The following is a 25,339-nucleotide window of genomic DNA, read 5'->3' as shown; positions in this document are numbered from 1 at the left end:
AGTGATTCAGGTACAAATTTAGGACTTAGTAACAGAACACCCAGATATTTTTATCTGGAGAAGGCTCATAGGAGACTATCTGAACCTCTCTACAAAGTAGGGAGAATAAGGGGTTGATGAGTAGGTGTGTGAAAGAAGAAGAAGAGAGAGGGACTGATGCCTCCAAGAGTCAAGACAAGGTGGGAGAGGGGACCAAAGACCTTCTTCACTCACCAAGGGCCTGGTCAATGTACTAAAAGAAGCATGAGTGACTGAACTGTAGAGAAACACTTTTGCTCTTCCTGTATCCCTAAGACTCTTCTTAGATCCAGTCTCAAACTTTGACCCCATTATCACAAAGATGGGGAGAAAGCACAGAAGTAGAAGAATCACTAAGATGGCAGGAAGGAAGAAAAATTGGTTCTATCAAAAAAGGTTTGAAAAAATTCAGGTTCTTTATTCTTTCTTTATTCTAGAAGAGAAGATGAAGGGGATATTTCCATAATCTTAGCTTTTATATCCAGATAAGAAAGATGCTATGCATATAATTTCCCATTTTTAACTCTTGGGAGAGGAGATTCTATTTGTTTACATTTCTTTTTATCTTTAAATAGTGGAAGTGAGCTTAACAAAGGGTTCTTGTCACTGCGGAAGAGAATATTTCTCCTTGTAGCACATTAGAAGAATAGATGGTGAACTCTGCTTTTCATGCTTCAAAGCATACGTGTTCACTTTTCCAAAGCATCAAAGCCATTGCCATAATAAATGACAACTTGGACCTCCATTGGATTTTTATTAATTTTCTACATTTTGAATTGTGTGCACTACCATTGCTACATCAGTTTGATATCAGTGTTGAAAAACTACCAGTTATATTTGCTGTTTATAATCTATTTGTAGATTAGGATTAAAATGGATATAATCCATTTTTAAAGCTGTGTGAATTTTTCTAAACAGGAGCAACTATTTGCAATATGGGTTTTCATAGTGATTAAACCAGTTATAACTCTTATTAGCAGTTGAGAGCACATGTTCATATAGCAATGTAAAATATATTAATGAGTATTTGGTAAATTCCAACAGGCTTTTACCATTAGCATAATTTTGTGTTGTACAATTAAGTTACAATTACATCTATAATTTTGGATAACATTCATTGGTTAACAATAAAGTGACAAAAGCTCAAAAAAAAAAAAAAAAAAAAAAAAACAAAAAAAAAAAACAAAGGGTTCTTGTATATATATCAAACCCTACAGTTTTTGGTGAAATTCAGTTCTGGGAGGTATGTGGAATTCAATCAGACACACCGAAAACTTTTTTAATAACCTGAAAGTGCTTAGTCATCAACGTAGTACAAATAGACAAGCACCATGCTAGCCTATTTGGCAGTAAAATAGCGAGACATCTCCCCCTGGTTTTCCACCAGGTATCAGGAAATTGAAAAGCATAAAACTATTATTATTATTATTTTTTAGTTCGAATAATTCCAAATGCTTTTGAAAGGAAATTCAAATTACAGAATTGGATATTTATGTCTGTGCCAGACTAGATTCAATCAAATTAATGAAACTTTAAAAATATACATATATTTGGAACTCCTCTGGAGACTACAGAGAATGGCAGAAGCATAAGGCATTAATAATAGCTTGTGTGGCTGCCTATAGCTTATACACTCATAATTCCTCTTGCTTCCCATTTCCTCCTCTTTACACTCTTTTCCTTTAGGATAAACATAATAATAAATAAATTTTGCAGCACCTTTTGTTTGAAAAGAGACCTAGGTTTTACTGTCTTTAGAAAAACTCAAAAAGTAAATGTATTATCTTTACAGGTTATTCTACATAGAGCCTACACTTACTCTACAAATTCCAGTTTTTAAAACTTCTTTCTCAAATATAAATATGAAATCATTACTCTCTTGATTATAGGCCTCAGAAACTCAGATTAGCAAATTCTGTAATTTGAAACCCTTTGAATTTAGCAAAAGTTTTGGATACTCAAACCAAATATGCTGTTCATTTTATTTTATTTACTTATTTTTTTTAAAGATTTTATTTATTTATTTGAGAGAGAATGAGAGAGAGCACATGAGAGGGGGGAGGGTCAGAGGGAGAAGCAGACTCCCTGCCGAGCAGGGAGCCCGATGTGGGACTTGATCCAGGGACTCCAGGATCATGACCTGAGCTGAAGGCAGTCGCTTAACCAACTGAGCCACCCAGGCGCCCGCTGTTCATTTTAAAATATCACCCTTCCAGGATAAAATGACACTCACAGCCATTTTAGTGCTTACCCAATCAATATTAAATATTAGTGTCTTTAAGCACTTTCTGACCTATTTCGTATGAAAATCAATATCTCACCTTTGAAAAGTTCTTGATCTAATTAGCAATCTTTTCACAGCTAACCCACTTTAAAGTGGTGAAAATTAATACAAATAACGGAGAGTGTGCCACAAGGTTATCCAGTCTTACAATATTTAGAGCTGGTTAAAAGTAATTTAGAACTTCCCTTGAAACCAATTTAAAAAATATTCTCAAGAGTAATCTAAACAGGATCAAAGTCCACTTAATATAACGAGACAATATGCCTATTATAAACCACCACATGATAAGACATTGGTCTGCGCCTGACAAAGGTAAATGACATTTAGATATTTATTGTGTATGGCAGTAGCCTTTGAAGCAGAATGCAAGACTCTTAATTAGAGCACAGGAAGAAACTATCAAAGCTGCTATTTCTAAATTTTTTATCTTGAAGGAAAAAAAAGCTTTATCAAATTAAATATTCAGATATCCACTGCTCCCCTCCCTTGGTACTTATGTAAAAGGTTTCATACAAGATACCCCCATGATGTTCCTGCTGAGACTACACTGTGAGAAGAGATCAGCAGGGGACCTCACTTGTTCCACTGCTGTCAGTGACTCTCGAGGTATCATGGCTTATGAGCTGTAGAACGTCATCAATGCAGTTGATTTGAAAATCTAAGACCTTTCACAGTAATTATGATATTACAAATACTTTGTAAAGAGATGGACCGTGACCATGAACATATTTTGCAACAAACAGACTTTCTCATTGTCTTGAGGCAAAGTATTTAATCAAGAGTTGACATTTCAGAAAAAAAAAAAAAATGTCCTTATATGCTGACATTTTCTGAGACAAGTGGTAGTCGGAAGAATGCTACCTACCAGATAATTCAGAAGAAGGAGGAGGAGGAGGAGGAGGAGGAGGAGGAGAAGGAGAAGAAATAGGAAGAAAATTACAGTTGTTGCTTAATCTACAACTTGAAAAAAATGTCACAATTTAACATGGATAAAAGAATCTAAATTTGGAAAGAACTCTAAGGAAAGACCACTTAGAAATTGGACATTTATGAAAATATTTATGAAAGTGGTTCACCTTCTGACTCATATTTGTATCAAACTTAAGAATAAAAGTTTTTATTCTGCTTTAAAATCTTCTAAAGGAAGAGTTCCAGAGGTTTTTCTATCTTTCTATTAGTTTGTAAGAACAAAGGATGGTATCAGGAAAGACTGACATTTTCTGGCAGAATTACAAGAATAACCAAAGGATGGGATTTTAAAACAAACACCATGGTTAGGAAGGCCAGCCAGTATTACACTTCTCGCAACAATGCAACTTTGTTATCTTTTCCTCCTGGACAGAGTTAGAACCAAGTTTTGAAGTAAATAACACAGAATAAGACCTTTGACTACTCATTGTATCACAAGCCTTAAACTGAAATGAAAAGACCAAACCAAACCAAAACAAAACAAATCACACTGTTCTGACTAAAATGATCAATTACTCTTCATAAAATATTTTATTTCCTCATCTATTTCTTATCCTTTACAATTTTATTTTTTGAGTGTTTTTAAATATATAGGACATATTAATACAGTGGTGCATGTATACATAATTTACAAATAAAAGTACATGTTCTAGGGTGAGTGCTCAAAAATATTTTACTGATAAGAGGGCAAAAAAGCTGAAAAACCATGGGCTTACGGTCCCGATGTAAGAGTGGGGTGCAAATTCCATCATGTAGCTAGCTACAATAATTGCATGTAAATTAAGTGGCTAAAAGTGCTGCCTTTAAACAGTGTTAACATGAATTTTTCAAGAACCACAATTTTAATGCCTCATAATTAATGAAATCACCATAATTTTAGTCCTTATTGCAGTCCTTATTTTAGGTTATTCCAATAATTTAAAAATAACTCTTCTTCAGCTGGGCAGTTAGATCGTGTACTTTACTTCCCTTTGTTGTTCCAGATGACAATTACTATGAGGACTCTATACTGCTTCCCTTGTTTGAGGAAGACTGAGTTATAAACTGAACGCACAGGCGGCTTGATAGAATTACGGATGTGTGTACACCTATTATATACACACACACTTCTTTACATTAAAATCCATGCTTTATGCTAAGGTCTAACTTAAACACAGGTGGTAGGGACGGACAGTATGGATGGCTACCATAATGATGTCAGGATCCTAAAATTCCACAGTGATCCACACTTTTGGATCTAAAAGACCCCCAGCTTCTTGAATTCTGGGGTTCTGTTATAAACATTTCCCCAGTAAAACTGATACACCTCATTTTTTTTTTAAAGATTTTATTTATTTATTTGACAGAGAGAGACACAGCGAGAGAGGGAACACAAGCAGTGGGAGTGGGAGGGGGAGAAGCAGGCTTCCCACTGAGCAGGGAGCCCGATGCGGGGATCGATCCCAGGACCCTGGGATCATGACCTGAGCCGAAGGCAGACGCTTAATGACTGAGCCACCCAGGCGCCCCACTGATATACCTCATTAATCCCACTTCAACAAATGAGAAAACCAAAGCTTAGAGAAAGAAGATATGCGATCATCTTATTTTTTAATAGAATTATATTCAGTGAAACACATCTTAAACACATAGTTTGATATGATTTAAGAAATATTTATATTTGTCACACTGTTCTTAAAGTAGGGGAAGCAGGACTTATATTCCTGTTCTTTCTGCTGCCATTTTCTTTTCTTTTCTTTTTTTTTTTTTTTTAAAGATTTTATTTATTTATTTGAGAGAGAGAGAATGAGAGAGCACACGAGAGGGGTTAGGGTCAGAGGGAGAAGCAGACTCTCTGCTGAGCAGGGAGCCCGATGTGGGACTCGATCCAGGGACTCCAGGATCATGACCTGAGCCGAAGGCAGTCGCTTAACCAACTGAGCCACCCAGGCGCCCCTGCTGCCATTTTCTTAAACACAATCAGCAAAGTTATAGAAATTGGCACTGTCAGATATTAAAAAATTATGACAAATCTGTAATTCATAATTCATTTATTTCCCAAAGTCCATTTGCAGAGTGCCAATGAGGTATAAAAAGGCACTATGCTGACAGCTCTTTGGGACAGAGAGTGGGACAGGACATTCTACAGCCTCTGAGGAGAGAGGGTACCAACCCCAAGGGCACGGGCAAAGAAAAACAGAGATGAGAGAACCTTAGAATGCATCTGAATCATTTTGTCCAAGCCATATAGAAGATTTCTTATAAAATACGCTTTAGGGTGCAGAAAGTAGATTCACTGACCTTTGAAATAAATATAGCCATATTTAAAAAGAAAGAAACACACAACAAATCCAAGGTATTTGTATGATGTACTCACACACAACTATTAGAAATGATATCCACCTTAAAATGGCTTATGTAACTTTTATTGTACTTCCGGGGGTAGAATAGATTTATGCTTAAATTTTGGAAAACTGCTCACTGATAGAACCATTATAGTAATTGCACTGGATCTGTTTATTAATTTGTCACAATTAAGTCAATAAGAGCTTTACTAATGTCCTATTACTTGATTAGTTTTGAAAGTGATTATCTTAAGAACTCGACTTAATTGGAAGCCTCTCAATTTACAAGGTACATTAAACTCTCAGTACCATCTTAAGATTATTCAACATATGCAGGTCAATTACCAGTAATCACTGTTTTGTACAAATGTTCCATAAAAACTATAGCATGACATGACAAAGAGGGAAAGTAAGATCTAATTAATAATGCTAAACTCCAATAGACATTTCCAGGATAAAAGGGCAACATGAGCATTCATATATAGTCTTCCTAAAACTAGGTCTGCTACTAAAAATCAAATAAAGAAAAGCTAGCAACTCTCTACCTTACAGATGAAGATAATTTGTCATGATTGCTAAATCACCAAATTGCATTGCCTGTACTCATGCCCAGCTGCACATTAATTTCCAAATTAGTAAATTACAATTAATTCTTATTATTGCTCCATCACTTTTCTCTTTCTAGTTAATAAAAGAGACTGCAATCAATTATTGTTCACCCCATTTTTTAGAGCAGATCAACTACAACTATTACTGCACGAGCAGGAAATATGGAGTGGTTAATGTACCCACTGAGATTGGAAAGCCTTTAAAAACTATTGGCTGTAGTATAAATACTTTATATTGACCTTCCAATTCCCAAAGATTCAATGTAGTTAGTTGAATATTTATAATGATTAACAATAATAAGGGTTGAGAAAGGGTTTTGACACCTAGGCTGATTTCCAAACATCTAATCAAACGATTTCATAAACTTTCAAATTAAACTTTATTAATCAAATATTTGAAAGGTTTGCCCCACACTAGAAACATGAGCCTGGTCTTGAGATTAATCACAGAAAAAATTGATTGCTGCTTCATTAAAAACCCAGGATAGCAAGCTCCTTGAAAAGATTATTCCACTGCTGACCTGTAAAGGCATTGTATGTGTTCTGACTTGTTCCTAATTTAAGTCCCGTACACAGAATACATTTCAAATTGCCACGTCTGATTTGCCACCGATTGTGTGAATACGGTGAACAAAGCTGAATCTGTAAAATAGTTCTGCGCCTTTGAAAAACTTGAGATGAAAGCCATTTTGAGTTTGTTGCATTCAAATAACTATAATTGTCCTTAAAATTGTCCTGGTGAGTTAACTGCTTAACCAGTGGGGATGCTGTGGGGGAAAGCAGTGGTCATATTTAACAATCCAGTACGTGGGTTTTGTACCGAGGATCTATCTGCCGAGTGAAGAAGGCCTCTTAACGGACTTCCCACACACCACAAATCATTTTTTAAGGGATTTAAGCAGTCCTCTTGGGATAGATTGTCTCTCAGTTGCCTCCATGTCACCTTTGATAAATTTCTGCACTTTAATTACTCATATGCTGTAATTCAGCCTTAAATGTAGGTACTTAAGGAAATACAGAAAAAAAAAACATTTTTCAGCATCGAATCCATGGTTGAATAGAACCATGCCACTTTACTGCATTCACACGTCAATTTTCTGCCGTTGCCCTACCGGAAGCCCAGCTGAAGCGGTCTGTGGCAGATGGGAATTCATGGAGCAGGAGGGTGGGGTGGTGCACAGAAGTCATGGGGACTGTGCAAGCCTGTGTTCAAAGACAGATGTGGTCTGCTCCTTCCTCCAAGGAATAAAAGACACTGAAAACCTCATTTACCTGGGTATGAACTTCAGTTATGGCCAGAGGAGTGGGAAGAAATGGAAGAGTTCAGGCACCATGAGGTTCTTCAAATTCTTACTGCCTCACAATGCATGACTAAGAAGCAGCAAAGCATCCTTTGTTCAGAACTGCTTGTCTCTTAAGTCTCAATAAAGGAGGACATACACAAAGTATATTTAAATTAAGTGCTGCTATCCTTATTGTCCACTGGGAATACATAAAGGCCATTAGTTTGGTCAAGCTCCTGCATGCTTGGCATAGATGTAGTGATCTGAAGCTTGGTAAGAGAATTAAATGATCCAGAAGAAGCCTAGGTTCCCTCCTCCTCTCCCAATGGGAGGATGATCACAGCCTCTTTTCTCTGGCTCTTGAATGCCCTCAGGTACGGGCCAGGTCACCAGCGGCTTAAAATAAAGTTGCTTTGCCTGAGCCACAGGAATGGCTTTTACAGAAATGGCTCTCCTTTCTAAGTTACCCCGAAGTCCTTAATTAAGAATGCCTTTTTTTCCTCTCCCCCTATGCTAAAATGGACCAACATTTGCTTTCTAGTCTTATTGGATTAAAAAAATAATAGTGCAAGGGGAAAAGAGAACACGTAAACTCTTGTTGGGTACTTAATGTCTGGAATTAGCTGCTTTTCAGAAGAAGCAACAAACTGCTTAGAGTTAAGTGAAAATGTTGGATAACTATTAACAAAAGTAAATTAGTCAGAGAAACAGAAACCCTCACAGTCCTCCTCCCTCCCTCCCCGCAAGGATATTTGGAGTTGGGGGCCTCACTGAGCAGCTCTGAGATTTAAGATTCTACATGGTTCTGATGGCTCATTTCTTATATTACAATGGTCTCAAAGTGTGGTCCTTGGACCAGGAGCATCAGCTTCTGCATCAGCTGGGATCCAGTGAGAAATGCAGATTATTGAGCCGTACCCAAAACCTGTCCAATCAGGAACTCTGTGGATGGAGCCCAGCAATATGTGTTTTTAACAAACCCTCTAGGCAATTCTTACATACTCTAAAATTTGAGAACTACTGTTCTATTAAAGCTGGATATTTTCAAACCAGTTTTCTAATATTTTTATATTTCAATGTTAAATTGACCATCAATGGACAGGGAAATGTTTTCAAAGGTAATCGAGAAGAGAAATGAAGCTGGAATCCTCAGGATATACTTACTAGACTTAAAGCAGTGAGTCTCAACCCCAGCTGAATATTGGAATGGCTGAAGAGGCCTGAAATATGCCAGGACCTTATTCCAAGCCAAATGAAACAGATTGGGGGAGAGGGAGGCAGCAATAATACACACTTTTAAATGCCCTAGTTATTCTAAGCACTGGAAAGATTGAGAATCATTGACAGAAAGTAACCACAGCAGTTGGACCCTCAATAGAAGTTGGGCAGCCTAAGAATTAGGAAAGAGGGCTATGTGGATGTTTATAGCAAAAATATACACATATTTTCACAGACAAGGTTTGTGCCATATTAATTGAACACGAGCTAATATGTGGGACTTGGGAAAAGAACAATGCATTTTATTGCCTCGCACTCCTCTTAAATCTTATGGATGGAGCGAGAGATAATTCACCAATAAACATAATTTTAGAGAGAAAACTGGGTTTTGACCCTACAGGCTAATTCAAAACTAATCTAAAAAATAATACATGTTTGAGTATGGAGCCACCAGAGTCCTACATGTACCACATTGAGACATTTTCTCCACACTTCCAGCTGGTTCTACCAATACCCATTTCTCTTCCTGACCTGGAAAATGGGACTTGAAAATGGGTTACAAGCATTGAATGGCATAAAAACTGCCATGAAGAGGCATTAAAACCAAATTAGTTTTAACTACACATTATTTTATCATATATGTGTATATGATATGTACACATACACACCCCCACATAATTTTATAATGAAAATTGAGAACAAGACCATAAATAAATAGTAATTTCAATTTACATTTATTTCCTATCACTTTAAAATGATAAATCTCCTCTTACAATTAATTCATTAGATTTCCACAAAACCTTCTGAGATCATCAGGATAAGTATGATTATTGCTATTATTTTAGTTTAATTTATCAGAAGACAAACTCAGTTTAATGAAATTATCCAAGATCAAGAGCTATACTGACAACGTTAATAAATAGCAGCTTTAAGTATGGTACTAATATTCTAATGTCTGATATTAATAACTTTGTACATGTCTGTATTAAAACCTTAAAATACGGTTATTACTATTTCCAGAAATGTGTAAGTGGCCAAAAGAATTAAAACAGATAAAAGAGGGAAACCCAATTTAATAAAAGATTCAATCAGAAAAAATAAAAACAGAGTAGGTTAGCTTAAGATGCTTGGAGAGACTGGAACTTCTTTCTTTCCTAGAGTTGGTTGGACTTCTCTTTGAATCCCTAACAGGTCCATACAACGTATAAATAAAAGACAGTATAAGACACAGCCCTGATTTTACACTCAGGCCGTATCACTTCTGCAGAACCTTTTTTAGCATAACTAACTGCTTCAGAGTATGAGCAAATCATTAAATGAGTTTGCTCATGCTAAAAAATGTGTTTCTTGGTTTTTTAAATCTTACTCTTATGATGTTAAAGTATGAAATTGTACCCTGCATTATCTTAAGATTTGATAAATTTAATAATGTGGACATCTATATTTCAACTGGCAAATAAAACGCAGGGAGATATATGGAAAATATTTAAAAAATATTTATCCTAATTAGACTGTCTTTCATAATTTGTGTCTATTAAAACCAACTATAATTAATATTTAACCTTTTTACACCACCAACATAAAATGCAATAGAGGGGCTACTGCTTTTTGTTATACACAGTACATGCTTCACACAGGATGATCTTTCACTATTAGAAAAACTTAAGCTATGTACTATTCTTAATTAAGGTCCCATTTCAGTTAAAGTAAAGCAATTTGCAACTTAATTATAATAATAATACAAATCGCAATGTAACTAATGATATAGTATGCATTTGTGTTGGTAATTAGAGTAGTCAGTAAATAAAGCTTTACAAAGCAGGAAATAAAAACAGGTGAGGGAGTTGTGCTCATTCATCACCTTGCGGACTAATGAGAGCTGGAACGGAGATCAGTCACTTCCAGCACATTCCTTGATGTGCGCCACAAAAACGCACGCTGTAGACAGTTCCACTAACCTAATAAAAGCACCAGGCAAGTGTCGCCAAGTGTCAGTTTAGAAAAATCCACAAAGAGAAACAAGTGATAAAACAGAATATAGTTAAAACTAACTCATTTATCAAAAAGGCAGAATAATTATTAGGAATGCCCAGACTGTATGCCCTGTGATAGAAATGAATAATGGGAACATTAACTATATTATTTTAAATTAAGAACACACCGGAGAAAACCCCAAATCTAATAAGTTAACTCTACCTAGGCTTGAATTACACCCAGGAATATGGAAATGGTAAAATGCTTGATTTTACAAACCACAGAGGTGATTTTTCTTCTGTAGGGTACAGGAAAAGAATGTAGAGGGCCTCCTGTTCACAGTAATAGTAAGATCAGACATCAAATTTTGACATTTTCACATTAGAGAAATTGAGTTCCACCAAAATTCTAATCTATAAAAAGGCAATGCTTTCCTTTTAGCAGATGTGTGATATAACTTACGCATCTTCATTCTACTATCGTATTGGTGAAGCCGGTAAGTTAGTTGAGTCAGGTCCCGTGTGTAACACTAGGTATCTGTTTAAATTACCACTTGCTATTAAATCACAATTCCGATCAACTTACAACTTACTACAGCAGCTCTCGAATTAAGATTACAGATGTAGCGAAAGAGATAATTATATATATTTTTTTCTGAACAGATTTTGGGACAGAGTTCCTAATGTAGCGTACGAGTAAATTATTTAGATTCTCTGCTATTCTCAGTTTGTACAAATGCTGAAATCCAATTTGGCTTATTGGTGTTTTGGCTCCAAATGCATCAACCTCCCCAACTCAAACTACTGCTTGCTTTAAATTCAACTCGGGCAGTACTTATTATCTCTCCTGGCACAGACCATCTTACATTGTCAATTACATGAGTGAGTGTATAATATAGTAACATATAAAATATACATTCTGCTTTACCAACCAGGATGTGAATACCCTGAGGGAAAGACCATGTCTGTTACCTTTTTAAATAAAGTAGAGAGAAACAGAAAATCTTTCCCAGGACCTAGCACAGAAACTTCATCACAGCAGGGACTAAAATAAATGTTTATTTCTTCCAAAGAAAAGGTAAAGAAACAGTTATCTTCAGGCAATAATCTGAATACTAGGCAGATGTGAATAGATGACACCCACAAAGTTCACATTTTTTGTTAACATATAGGTGTTGGCAAAGAGCAGCATCCATATTTTCAAAATTGAGAGGGAAGAGAACTACGTTACTACCGACAGCATATTCTATACTTCTCCCATTATAATTATTGCCAAAATTTTCAAAGCCAGTCAACAGTAAGTATGCAGCTCTTCTAAAAAGCATCCTCAAGCACTTTATTCTTATGGGCATCATTCCACAGACACTCCCTTATTCTGAGAAGATAATTAAGAAAATATGCTTTTGTCAGACATATTTTTTCTCCTCTCTTTGGAAAATTCTACTGGTGACAGTCTTCAAAATATGAGAAAAGAAGCTCTATGCCCACTGTCCCTTATCTTCTGGCCCATACTGTAAAAATACAGATATTCAGAGGAAACAGCATGGATGTACATGCTGACAGGAATAGCACATCCTGAAATGCAGTTATTGCAGATCAAATAGGAAACTCTGTCTTCTTCTCCTAAAGGATATTCTTTAAGGTGATAAATAAATCTCACAGCTGGAGGGAGAATGGATTCAAAGGGATATAAGGAATTTTAGTGGATTGATAGTACTATTAATTTTGCCATGGCTTTTTCTCTGAATTTGGGTAAGTCACTGTGATTTAGTAAATGGGCCTGAGAATGGATAAAATATATAATAAAAAATTCATACAGATCGCCAGGAAGAAATTAAAAGTGTTCCCATCAGCTGTCAAAGGGTCACCTAATTTCCTCTAGTTTGACATGAAAACATTAGAGAATACATAAATAAAATGGCACATTAGTTTTTACCATACACAATTGTCCTGCAATTCTTGGAATTAAAAAATTCTAATGTAAAATACTGTAAATCCAAATAAGGTTTTATAAAAAAACATAATGCCCCACTTAATGAGTTTCCAAGAGGTATAGATATGAAAGATAACAGGATTCAGTATTTAAGAGTTTTGAGAAGTATTCCTTTATGTACTGAAACATATCTCCCCTGTACACTAAGGATAGATTTAACTAAGGAAAAGTCCTCTTGGCTGTTAGAAGTAAACACTAAGTAAAATTAAATAGGCTTTAGAATAATCTGATTTCTTACGCTTATTTTAAGAGAGGCTAGAACTAACTGGATGATATCAGCACCTTACAATAATTGGCTGAACTTTTGCAAAGATGTAGGTGTACACGTCTCTCTGCTAGTTTTAGTAGGGCCTTATTTAATTTCATTAGCTTCCAGGAAGCAATAGGCACTAGCTCCACAGAATCTTAGAGTAGAAAGTTGCAGTGATCGTTCACTCCAGTATTTTAAACTTGGGGTTCTCAGGTTCTAGGTGGGCTCCGAAAGTACTGTCAGCTTTGGGAAACTGTGTAAAAATATGCATACTCAGGAATGTGCATTTTATGAGGAGAGGGCCATGTTTCATCAGAATTTCAAAGTGGCCTATAAACCTGTAAATGTTCACAAAATAACTACTGAAGTAGACTAACTGCACTTTACAAATAATCCTGGGGGTGGAGATGATCTCTGAAGACACCCAGAGGAGCTGTAAAATACCTAGAACCAGGTCTCCTGTTAACCACCTAGCTCAGTGTATTATTGTGCCCATATCATTCTTCTCAGAGGGTAAGGAGGAAGAAAAAGGGTGTTAAACGTGCACAGTGTTTTCATAAGCAGGTCTTATTTCAGGTAGCAGAGTTGCTTCTAGGTCAGAATACTATCTATAAATACGAAGTCCAAAGATATGGAAGGTTATTATAGGTGATATACCTGAGCCAAATAAAAACCTCGTGGATCTCAAACAAACACCATACTGCCTCCAGGCCTAGCACAGACCAACTCTTGCTTTAAGTCCCTGCAGCATATGTTACTACCTTCAGGGTGACAGAGAAAACCATAGGACCCCAACAGGGAAAAACAGATCCTGAGATATCACATCATATAATAGAGAACTACCTCAAGTTAACATGGCCTAGTTATGTGGTCTCTCCCTGTCTCACTGCTCAACGACACCCCTGCCCCAAACCCAAACACACACACACACACACACACACACACACTTACTATACATAGTATGCAGGTACGGGGTGATTTCAAGGTATAGATATATAACATACAAATGAAAACAAAGCATGACATTTAACTGATTTATTAACCAAATAAGTAATTTCATGATTATTTAAGATTAATTTTAGGAAAGAAAGTCACTAAAATAAATAATTAAGAATAAATGTGCGTTAATCCTGCCAAACCACCCTGTACATCCTCTTGGCATTTCTAAACCAAGAAAGCTGTTAAATTTGTGTCTACGCATCAATGTGTGTATAAATGTCTAAGTAGATATTCTATCTCTACCACTTACATACAGTATGATGTTAGGCAAATTACTTAATTTCTCTGCAACACAAGTTCCTTATTAGTTTCCATTAGTAAAATGGAGATAACAACAGTATCAACCTTATTGGGTTATTGTGGGATTGAATGTGGTAATACACGCACAGAGCCTAGAACAAAGCTTCGTATTTTATGATGATAAATCATCATTATCATCATCATCATCACCACAAGGAGGTACGTAAGCAATTGATTACTTGGTAATCAATTGTTAACAGCCAGGTTAAGGAAGGTCCTTTTTAACTCCTTCTTCAGTACCTGAAGAAGGAGTTAAAAAGGAGGCTTAAGATAAAACTGTTTATTGACAAAATGTTCAAGCTATCATGAAAATTCAAACTACTCCCTGGGAAAATACCAGAAACTCTGTTTAGCCTAGGTTTACTTGGAGCAAAATTCCCACGGACTTGGCTTAACAGGATTCTCCACCCCAATGGCATGAGAAGGTCAGGTTGATCTGGGTCAGCAGGGCAGTTCCCTTCCCTTCTTTACAACTGTGGGCAGGGCAGCCCAGGTGCTCCCTGTGTCTGTCACACCAGCTCCTTACATGGGAGATCTGGTTAGTCCAAGGTTCTAGCTCTGCAATATCTCTGCCAGCAGCTTAACCGAAGTAAGTACTCTTAGGAATTGGATTCTTTGGAAGTGAAATGTTTTGATGACAATTTTAAAGATAATGGGATGCTCTTGGTATCTTCAGAGAAACAAAATGCAACATCACCACGAAATAGTGAAAACCTCAAATCACGTTTGGCTTGGATGACTCTGTTGGGGTCATACTATCCTATGACAGGGACCCATCTAAGGCTGAGGAATTCTGGAAAACGTATAGCTTCCAACACAAGGACAGATGCCAAGACTGCCAATGATATTGGTCACTGACATCGTGCAAGAAACCATCCATCCAGTTAAACCACAATATTGCATATTCCAACTTCAAAAATATGTTGTTAAAATGAAGAGTTTTACCTTTTTAAATTCAGCAATGCCCAAGGTATTCCAGAGGGAGTATGAAATGCAGGTAGCAATTTTACCCCAAGTTCCACTGCTTTCTTTCGAAATATCTGAAAAGTTAAACAGTTACGTAAGCTACTGTTGTAAGCAAAACAAATGGTGTTATACTACCATCTCACATTTGGCACTTATCTACTTTAAAATTTTCTTCATATGAAAAAAATAAAAGTTTCTCAAATTAACAGAATTACCTAGCAAAGAAAGAATGGTCTAGGGGCCATCATGCTGTGGGGAATTCATTACCAATCTTGGTTGCACAATTAGAATCATGTTGGGAGATCTGAATAATGCTGATGTCTGGGTTGCACCCCTGAGATTCTAAATTCTATGGGTTGGGGCTTCCAGATTAGAATTTTTTAAAGCACCATAGGTGATGTCAGGTGATTCCAAAACACAAGCCAGGGGGAGAACCACTGCTGTTGGAGGTAAGTCCTGGGCTGAAAATTGGGAGAACTGGTCCTGTTCCAACTTCACTTATTTACTAAGGTACAGAGAAAGGAGAAGTTTTAAGAAGACATATTATTACAAGTAACCTGTATGTCCCCTCAGCTCTTTGTGGTTTTAACTTCCTCTGATGTTAAGTGTAGGTGAAATGGAAGATACAAAGTTAAATTAGGTACAAATTACACCCAGAATGTATAAGGAAGATAATATATGTGCATAAATATCTAGAATGTAGAAAAACGAGAACTGGCGATAAAATCACCTGGGAGTCCTGATGAGCTCAGTAAGGCTGCGCGGTGGAGAGCGCATTTGGATGAGGACTGTGTGCAGTATGTCAGGGGCTAGTGATACTAGAGATTGGAGTGGGAAGTGGGGGAGGCATCCCTGGAGGCGTCAGTGTAGACACAGACAGGCAAGAGGGGGCATGTAGGAGCAATGGAATGGGTCAGCTTGCCTGACCAAAAAGGGAAGGATTACTGGTAACAAAGTCGGACACACATAGCATGGGCCCGAATCATGGAAGGTCATAAATCTAAGGCTAAGAATTTTACTCCGTTCAAATGGGAAAGATTGAAGGTTTTTAAGCAGCCAGTTCACTTGAGCAGATTGCGCTTCAAGAAGAGTAATTAGATGACACCCATTCACAGTCCCATTGAAGGAAGACCTGCTACAGCTTTCCCTGTGACAGTTGAGGCAGCAAGCAGGTGCCTTGCCCCTTCTCCTTCTTCTACTGTAGGACTGAGCATGGTGCACTGGGAACTCAACTATTTCCACTTGCCTCTTCCTTAAATAATGGAGATGTGAGAAAGGCTGGGGAGACCCTGAGAAGCATGGAAAATGAAAACAAAGTCCTCTCCCAGCCAATGGGAAAGCATCCCTTAAACCCACTGTCAAAGAAGTCTTGTGTAGCTTCTCTAGAGGAAAGGATTCTAGTCCGTAACTCCTGCTCTAAGTCCTGAGACTCCCCACAGACAAATCCAGGCACTTGGGCTCCCAGACTGAATACACTACAGTAATGCCAATGTTGACGCTATTTCAGAAACCCTACTCTTTTACATTCTCTCATCTATTAATGAAAGTTAAGAAAGTAATGAGTTTTCATGTAAATTTTTGGTTGACAATTTAGATAAACTAACATTCCTGGTATACAAATAAGGAACAGACATTTATAGTATAGAGAAAGCACTAGAAAACAGAGGTACTATTTTTTCCATTCTCTTTAAACTGGACAATTTTCCCATTTCAACAACAGTATATGGAAGGAGAGGAGAAAGAAAAAAATAGATCAAAAGATATATTCTTCCCTTTCTCTGCCTTACCCTAGAGAATTCCAAGTTCTCTTCTACTGAAAGGGACTATCCAATCACAGCCCAGCCATCTGTTGACTTCCTAGTTTCCACTTTTTAAACTGTTAATTAATTAACTCCTTTTCAAGAAACTTACATAAGATGGAAGTCAAACGATGCAATTAAAATACCATAGTGGATATTATAATCATATGGCGTGGGAGGTTAAGGATGCAGGCTTTGAAAAACACAATGCCTATGTTTGAATCTCAGTTCCAACTTTTTCAGATTGGGTAATCTTGGACAAATTGCTTACTCTCTGTGCTAAGCTTCCTCATCTATAAAGTGGGGATAACAACAGTATTTGCTATTTTAAAGGTTGTGGAGGGGAATGCGTTTTTATATTGAAAGACCTTAGGACATGTAGTCATCACACTAAAAGGCTAGTTGTATCATGGGGATAATGATAGCAGTATTTCCCTACGAACTTCTCCTATTTACTGCCTGAAATTCTTGTCTTGGCTTTTATTCCACTGCTGTTTTGGTACCTTCTACTCAGGTTGTGGTGTGTGTGTGTGTGTGTGTGTGTGTGTGTGTGTGTGTGTGTACTGTGACCCCATTACACATATTCTTATCACAAGCATTCATTCTCAAGAGCTAAGTCCTCAGTTCTCATCACCTGTTTGCATTTCTTAATTTGACTTTCCATGTTAGCTCTAGTCTGTACTTCTACTTGTGTGCTCACATCACAATTTGGGTGTCCTGTTGTCGTCTGAAACTTAACATGTCCAAGATGAAATAATCACTTAATATTCCAGGCAAACTTCCCCAGTTCCATCACTGACACTGTTTGGCCAGTCCCTGGGGCTCGAGAGAGAGCAGGCATTTTGACTACTGATTTATCACTCTTTATTCATCAAGTGTCAATATTCATTTCCCCCAAAAGTCTCATATACAGCTCATTCCCTGATATGAGCATAGTCCATGATATGAGTGTAGTCCTCATTTTCATCACCGGGTATGACGAAATGGCATGATTAAAAAAAAAAAAAAAAAAAAAAAAAAAAGAAGGTCCTCCTCCTACCTAGTCTCCCATTCTCCAGGATTTTCCCTCCTGTCTCTATTCATCTGTATCTATATTACTAAATTGTTCTTTTTACCATACAATTTTCTTGTTCAAGAAACATAATGATTCCCTCTTGTCTAAAATATCAGGTTAAAAACTGATATACTGACTTTTCAATGACTTCTATGAATCAGACCAATCTATTATCTTCCATTCTCTCAAAGACCACTCTGGTTCCAGCTTGAGCCATCATGGTCTCAAGCACTCATTCAAGTTCAGTTCACTTTAGTTATCTTTTTTTAAAAAAATGATTTTCCTCCCACCTTTCTTGAGATATAATTGACACGTAACATTATGTACAACATGATGATTTGATTCATGTATAGACTGTGAAATGATTTTACCAGAATAAGCTTAGTTCACATCTCGTTCTGCATAATTACTTTTTTTTTTTTTGGTGGTGCCACCTTAGTATACTTATTTATATAGTTCTCTCACCCTGAAGCACCCTTTACTGCCCCTGCTGGCCAATCCAAATTCACCCACTCCTCCAGGCTGAAGCCAAGTCCCAACTCCAGGCCTGGAGGAACTCCTACACTGACAACTGGCGTCACACAATGCAGCATTTGATTACAGAAAGCAAGATACAGGTCTCTAAATGCTTCCTGGTGTGACTCTTTTGTACACCCAAGTAATTTTTTCTTTCTAAAAGTAGAGAAAAAGACTTCCATCTTTCCTTCATTGCTTATTATACATATCCAACCCAGATTAGGCCTTTTTTTTTTTTTTTTTTTCAGATCAGGCCACTTTGTATTTAAATTTATTGATATCACCACAGCATTCCTATGAGTAGAGTATGGGAGAATATTCATATTCTCAGTTAACAGATCGGAAACAGCTTGAGGTTCCCTAGTCGGCCTTTGCTGGTTCCCTAGCTCTCTGTATGCCTAGTTCATTCTTAGCTTCAGGAATCTGCTTCCATGTCCCTTTTTATGAGAGGTCTTTCTTAACAACCCCATGTAAAGTTTGCCATTTTCATTTACTGTTCATCATGTCATCTTGTTTATTGCTGTTCCACTATTTATCACATCCTTAATTAACTTATTGTTTATTGTTTGACAATCCCACTAGATGTAAGCTTCACGAGGGCATGGACTATCTTCTTTCTTGCTGTATACATCTATCTAGTATCCAAGGAGAGTAGCTGGTACTCATTAAATGTTCATTTCATAAATGAATGAATCAGTTGAATATTAATAAATATACTTGGGGCACTGTATTGAGAAACCATTGAATATTCTAGTGCTTGTAAAGTACTCCATCCTATTTTTTTAGTTTCTATTGTTGGCAAATAATTAAGTATGTCAAATATTATGGAGTCTCAACCTTGGGCACAATTACAAAATAGTTGTGGGTGAAACCATTAAATAACATGTGGATGCTTTAAATGAAATCATATGTGAGCCTGAGTCAATCCCCATTCTTAATGTTTGATTTGTTATCTCCTCCTGAGATATGAAGAGAGGTTACTTGGAGGACGAATCCAGATTCTCAAAGAGAACATCTTTCTACCTAAAATGGTGAGTATGTAATAAAATTGAAAACTAGCTTGTAAAGTTAATACTGTTAAAAGAATGAAGGAGAAATGTCATCAATCATTCTCAAGAACAGTTAAGTTTTAACACCCTGGACATTGTGCTGAAAAGCAAATGATCATAAAAAGCATACTTAAATGGTATTTCGGTGTTCCTTCAAATGGGACAGGCAAGCTGGAGGTAGTCCTGGACCCAGCTTGCACTTGGACACCAGCGAGGGCCCTGCTATGGTTTCAGTGCGGGACCTGGGTGCATCACTTAACTTTTCTGGTTCTCGGTTTCCCCAAGAAAATGGGAGATGAGGGCTGGTAATTTCAATTTTTGATTTATAGAAAAACTAGTACTCAGAAGTCACAGAGCTAGTAGTAAAATGAGACTGACAAAAAACCGAAACTATTATCATTTTTACAAAGAGAGGAAGTGTTAATTTGCCACCAAATTCTTAGTCTTGGTTTCTAGGGTTTACTGGTACTTGTATTTGGTGGGGAGGATTTTACAAAGAGAGCAAGAAGAAAAATGACAGTTAATAAAATGCAATCCATGCTGATAATAGAAGATATTTTCTTTTTAAAAAAATGACCATTAAAATTAAATAGTTTTTTTTTTTTTTTTTTTGGTGCAACTTTCACCAATCAATCTGAGATGGGCAGACATCTTAGGACCCAAAAGGAATCTTCAAAAAGATCCTGCATCAGAGAGATTCTGATTATATCCATAGCAAAAAAATCAAAGCTAATATAATTTGCTGAAAGAAGGGTGGTAAAATATGATGGCATAGCTTCTAAAATAATCTTTCAAGCATGAAGCTAACAAACAGGTTTACATAAAAAAACTTTTATGATCTCAAGTTAGGAATTTCAAAATAACTGCACCAAAACTGTATCTTTTCATTACATTTAAGGAACATCATCACAGTCTTATTGCTGTTTTTGATCAATGTTTAAAAAACTTCAGATTTTAGAATCTATCAAATAAAAACATTTCTCTTTTTACTTTACCCTCACAGATAGGATTAGACAAGGCTGTAAACAAGATGTATGGCTTTTTTTTTTGCCTTTCTAGTTTGCAGATCCCTGAAGAACTGTAGAGGAATATTTACATGTCAGAGCAAAGAGTAAGGAAAGAGGAAAGGAGTAAGAACAGACAGCTCTGGCTCTGGAAAGAACCCGTTTCAGTTCAGACATGCTTCAGTTTGAAGAGCACAATCAATATCAAAGCCTTTCTTCAAATGCTTATGCTGAAAACCTCACTGTTAAAAGATCAAACACTAATTCCCCATTAGTAGAAGGAGCGTGTACCTATTACTCATTTTTGTTACATAAAGCTTTCAGCACAAGATGCCATAGATATGATAAATATCTTTGGTTGAAAATAACTGAAATAACCTATATATTGTTAGCTGAGTTGATTAACACACATTATATGGGCCAGATTTAATCATTCAACCAATAAGTACTTATTGAGCTACTCTGGCTTTTTAATATAGAGTGGAACTGCTAAAGGTTTAAATATTCGAATAAGGATGTATAAAAATTTAGAGGTAGAGGGGAAATCAGGGGTCATCCAGTTCCATAATCTTGGTATAGAGATGAAACTGAGGTTCACAGAGGCCCTGTTCACCTAATTAAATGCTCTGATGTGGGATAGTTCCATGCTAGCTGTAGCCAAAGGAATGCCAGCTTCATGCCACCCCAGACGCAAGTAATTCTTCTGATCCAGAGAGACTCTCCTCTGTGAGTTTCTTGTACGTATGAGCACACATCTTTCACTGCCTTTTTCTAATCTTTGCATTCTCTCTCTAATTCATTAAAACCCAAACTGAGGTTTTTCTAAATAATATGAATTATTTGTTGTATTTGTCAAATTACATTATGAACTTCATTTTTTGAATTTATAAATTAGATGAATACTTTTGTCAACTGTTTTGTTTTTGTTCTCTATGATTCAGTATAATTCAATTTTTAGTCTTTAGGCAATTAGATGAAGAGAGTGTTCTTCATTTTCCTGAAAAATTATCTCCCCAACTGGATTATTCAAAATACAAAGGATATGCATGCTCATCTGCCAGGAACCATGAGTCACAGTGAAGAAGAATCAATGTAACTGTACCTTAGACTGGATTTTCTAATGTATGAAAGCACACAGTTTAAGTGAAATGAAAAAAACTTCCGGTAAGTATAATTTTAAAATCTGGATATAGAATGACCTAGTGAATAGGCATTTTTGACCTAGCTAGCTTTTTAAAAATATTTATTCTCATGAAAAAATTAACAGTGAATTTTTTTTAAAAGTTTGCTTTTATAGTGTCCCCTAGTCAAAATGAATGAATGTTGATAAATGAATTAATAAAATTGCATCTTGGTAGTAATTTTTTCCTGAGGGCTCCAATTTCATTCCCAAGCTCCTGAATAGGGAAGATATTATAAAGTTAAGAGAGCAAGATGAAAAATGGGGAGAAATCCTAAGGAGAATTTTAGGCTGTTGTTTAAGGTAGACATTATCAGTATCCATGTGGGCAGAAACCACTGCTGCCTACTGCTGGAATTGGTCCTACGCTTTCCCAGAGCATAAGCCAGAGTCAAAGTCGCCTGGTAACAGGCAGGCTGAACAGGGTCTGTTTTAGTTCAGGGTCTGCTACTTTTCAGTTCTGTCACAATGAAGATGGGTCATTTCACTTCTCTAATTTTCTGTCACGTACAATGCGGGCAGTAGACAAGACATTTTCTGAGGTACTTTTCTGCTCCATAGGATCTGGTTTTAAGACTTAAGGAGCACTTACTACATATTTCCCAATGAGATAAAAGCTATAAGAGGGACACACAAGAAGAAAAAAAAAAAAAAGATCCTTGATCTCAAGGAGATTACAACCAGGAAGGCAAGCCAGGCATATAAAACTATATAAACATAAAATATAGACCATAAAACAGTAGTATGAACTAACATATAAGTAGAGGCTAAGTTGAGTGATATAGGCTGTAACTATGGGAGTAAGACAAAGCAAGAGATTGAGTTAGGTCCCAGGGATAAGGTAAGATTGGAGAGGTGGCAGGTGGGTGTTTATTTGGGGGCAGGTATGTACTTGTTTGTGCACACCCTGCATTAATGTGGTGGAGGACAGGAGATAAAGCAGAAGGGGAGAGGAAGGAGGCTGACAGAGAGCAGGGTAGAGAGGTAGATTAATAGGGCCTAGAAAATGGTAAGAAAGAACAGATGAAATAAGACAAATTCATTAATCTTAAATATCAGGGACAGAAGTTGAAGGGTTGGGTAAAAGAGCACCTCCTTGGGTCCAGGAAGTCCCAACACTTACCACCTTAGTGCCTCCTATTTACAAGTGTAAGAATTTCTGAATTAGGGTCCTGCAGAATGGGGCAGGGAGAATGGCAGTAGTTCTCACTGGTTATGGAACTTTTCTGAGTTGTAAGGGGCAAAGATACATAAATGACACCACCAAGAAACATTATACCGGCTGTGTGATAGAGGAAAGATCCGGAGAAATAATTAGGGTCCTTTAAAAAACTGTTTCTCAAGAAGAAAGTATATTTATTGTACAGATAAATGGTGCAGTATGGGGGCTGGAGAAAGTAGTATGATGACAGAAAGTTATAGGTCCCTCTTCTAACATACATTCAACATGCAAGTTCTAACAGCTCTTGCACTTAGAATTACCCTTAGGTGTACCATACATCGTGTTACCTTAGAGATCTAACTTCTAAAACATCGATGAACAATAAATAACAGCATAATAGTCCACGCCATCATACAGTGCTCAGAGATGAGCTATTGAGCTGCTCATTCTACCTCAATTTAGGTTTAAAAAATGGGCAATTCACCTACATGAAGTTTTGAAAAATATGCAGTATATTGCTAATAATACTTAATATTAGTTAAGTGTGCCACATACTGTGTGAACACACATTTCACATAAAAAAGAAAACACCTTTTTAAAGAAAACATAGTGCTTGCTAAAGAGACAGGAAATTATAAAAACATCTACCCTATCTGGCTATGAATTCTAATAGAATCTGTGGAACCCATAAAGGTTGCTGGTATGTGTTATCATAGTGTTAAAACAGGACTGTTCTGTTTACTATTACATTTGCAGGTCAATATCACAAATCATTTAAAATATACAAAATCCCAGCTTGGTAACCTTTGCCCAATAGAAAGATGAGAATTAGAAAATGACAGCCTCATCTATCCAAGTATATAGTGATTCCTTGGCATTTTTGAGTTATAAGACATCCTATGGTAGGGATTTTTCCAGATACCGAATCTCACCTCTAAAACACATCAAAATATTTATAGTTTAACCTTTTTATTTGTATTGGCTTGAAAAACATGTTGATCTGTTCTTTTGATTTAGTGAAATGTAGAGAGATCCTGTCTTGCTGACTCAGCATCTGCACCACATGCAGACTCTGAGTTGGGACTAAGAGATCTAGTTCCCTGCCATCTGCTGACAGAGCTATAAGATCTTGAGCACTCAACCCACTCTGTGCCTCAGTTTCTAAATATGTGAACAGGGAATCATTTTCCCAAATCAAGATGATTAAATGTGATTAAATGCACACATGCTTTTTAAAGAGCAATAATAGTTACCATCATGATTGTCCTTTGCTCTAAGATAGTGGTTCCCTCAGGAATAACTGAAGGATATTAGACTTTTTTGTCCATACACTAAATGGTCCAAAAACTGCTGAGCTTTTATGTCTGCTTTCTATAGTCATATGTTTCCTTCTGTTTTTAGCTATCAGTTCATTACAGTGAAGACTTCTCAATGTTGTAGTGTATTTGCTCTCCTTCTAAATTGGTGACTAATTTTGTAAATACTTGTCTGTACCAGAGCCTGAGGATAAGTCAAATGTCTCTTCCGTGTTTCTCTTATGGTGAAGGGCATGAGCTTCTGGAAATGTGCTCTTTTTGTCTCAGGTGACTGAATGTGAACTATTAACTCTACAGGTGTGAAAACGCAGTGAAGTAGTACATCACTCAGCAGGCAGAGTTTGCAAATTTGCAAAGTGAACTAAATACCTACGTCTACATAGGTTTTGTTTGCTTTTTAAAAAAAAATGCAAAATGTAAGCTACGCTGTTTTCCTTCTAAGCAAATGTAAACCCATCTAGTTCTACATCTAATCCCATTAATCTGGTGGTTTTGATTTCTGCATAACCCTCCTTTATCATATGAAGGATACCTCTAGATTGCCTTTGGGCACAGAGTTCATAATTAACTATGTCAGCTGATGGATGAACATTTTAAGTTATCAAATGCTGATGTTGCTGAACAAAAAATTTGGCAGCAGTGCTATTTTTGTTTTACGTTTGTGCCCCCCTAAGCAAGGTGATTTAATTTCTTAGCCTCAGCAGCCTCATCTGTAAAATGGATAACCATACCTTTGCACCTGAGAACTCAACAGTTCCTTCTTGTTCCCCATTCTTTTTACCCAACACCAAAATTAAATTTGTAATTTTTCTTATTTATGATACAACAAATATATTTTCATTATTGAAAAATCATAAACAAACAGACAAAAGAGTCCCATTAATCCTAGCCACCTAGATACAATGATTGTTAACATCTTATGTATCTATCCTTCTAAATGGTTTTATTTTTGAAAAATGGCATTATTCCATATATAATATTTTATAATGTGTTAAATCCATCCACAGCAACTTATTCTACATCAAACACAACATTCTATATCAGAGGTCAGCAAACATTTTCTGCAAAGGGTCA

The 25,339-nt window shown here is 36.6% G+C and overlaps 1 protein-coding gene across 2 annotated transcripts in view; it reads right to left on the bottom strand.

Annotated features, from left to right (window-relative positions):
- MAN1A1 (mannosidase alpha class 1A member 1) overlaps positions 1–25,339 on the bottom strand; it is a 166,246-nt gene that overhangs the window by 54,755 nt on the left and 86,152 nt on the right. For both annotated transcript variants that reach the window (XM_032407979.1, XM_032407980.1), the window contains exon 6: positions 15,165–15,259. In XM_032407979.1, the coding sequence (XP_032263870.1) occupies positions 15,165–15,259 (95 nt within the window). The remainder of the gene's footprint in view (positions 1–15,164; positions 15,260–25,339) is intronic.

The sequence above is a fragment of the Phoca vitulina genome, unplaced genomic scaffold (assembly GCF_004348235.1).
Source record: "Phoca vitulina isolate PV1807 unplaced genomic scaffold, GSC_HSeal_1.0 scaffold9, whole genome shotgun sequence".
Classification (NCBI taxonomy): Eukaryota; Metazoa; Chordata; class Mammalia; order Carnivora; family Phocidae; genus Phoca; species Phoca vitulina.
This window is presented reverse-complemented; position numbering and strand designations above follow the sequence as displayed.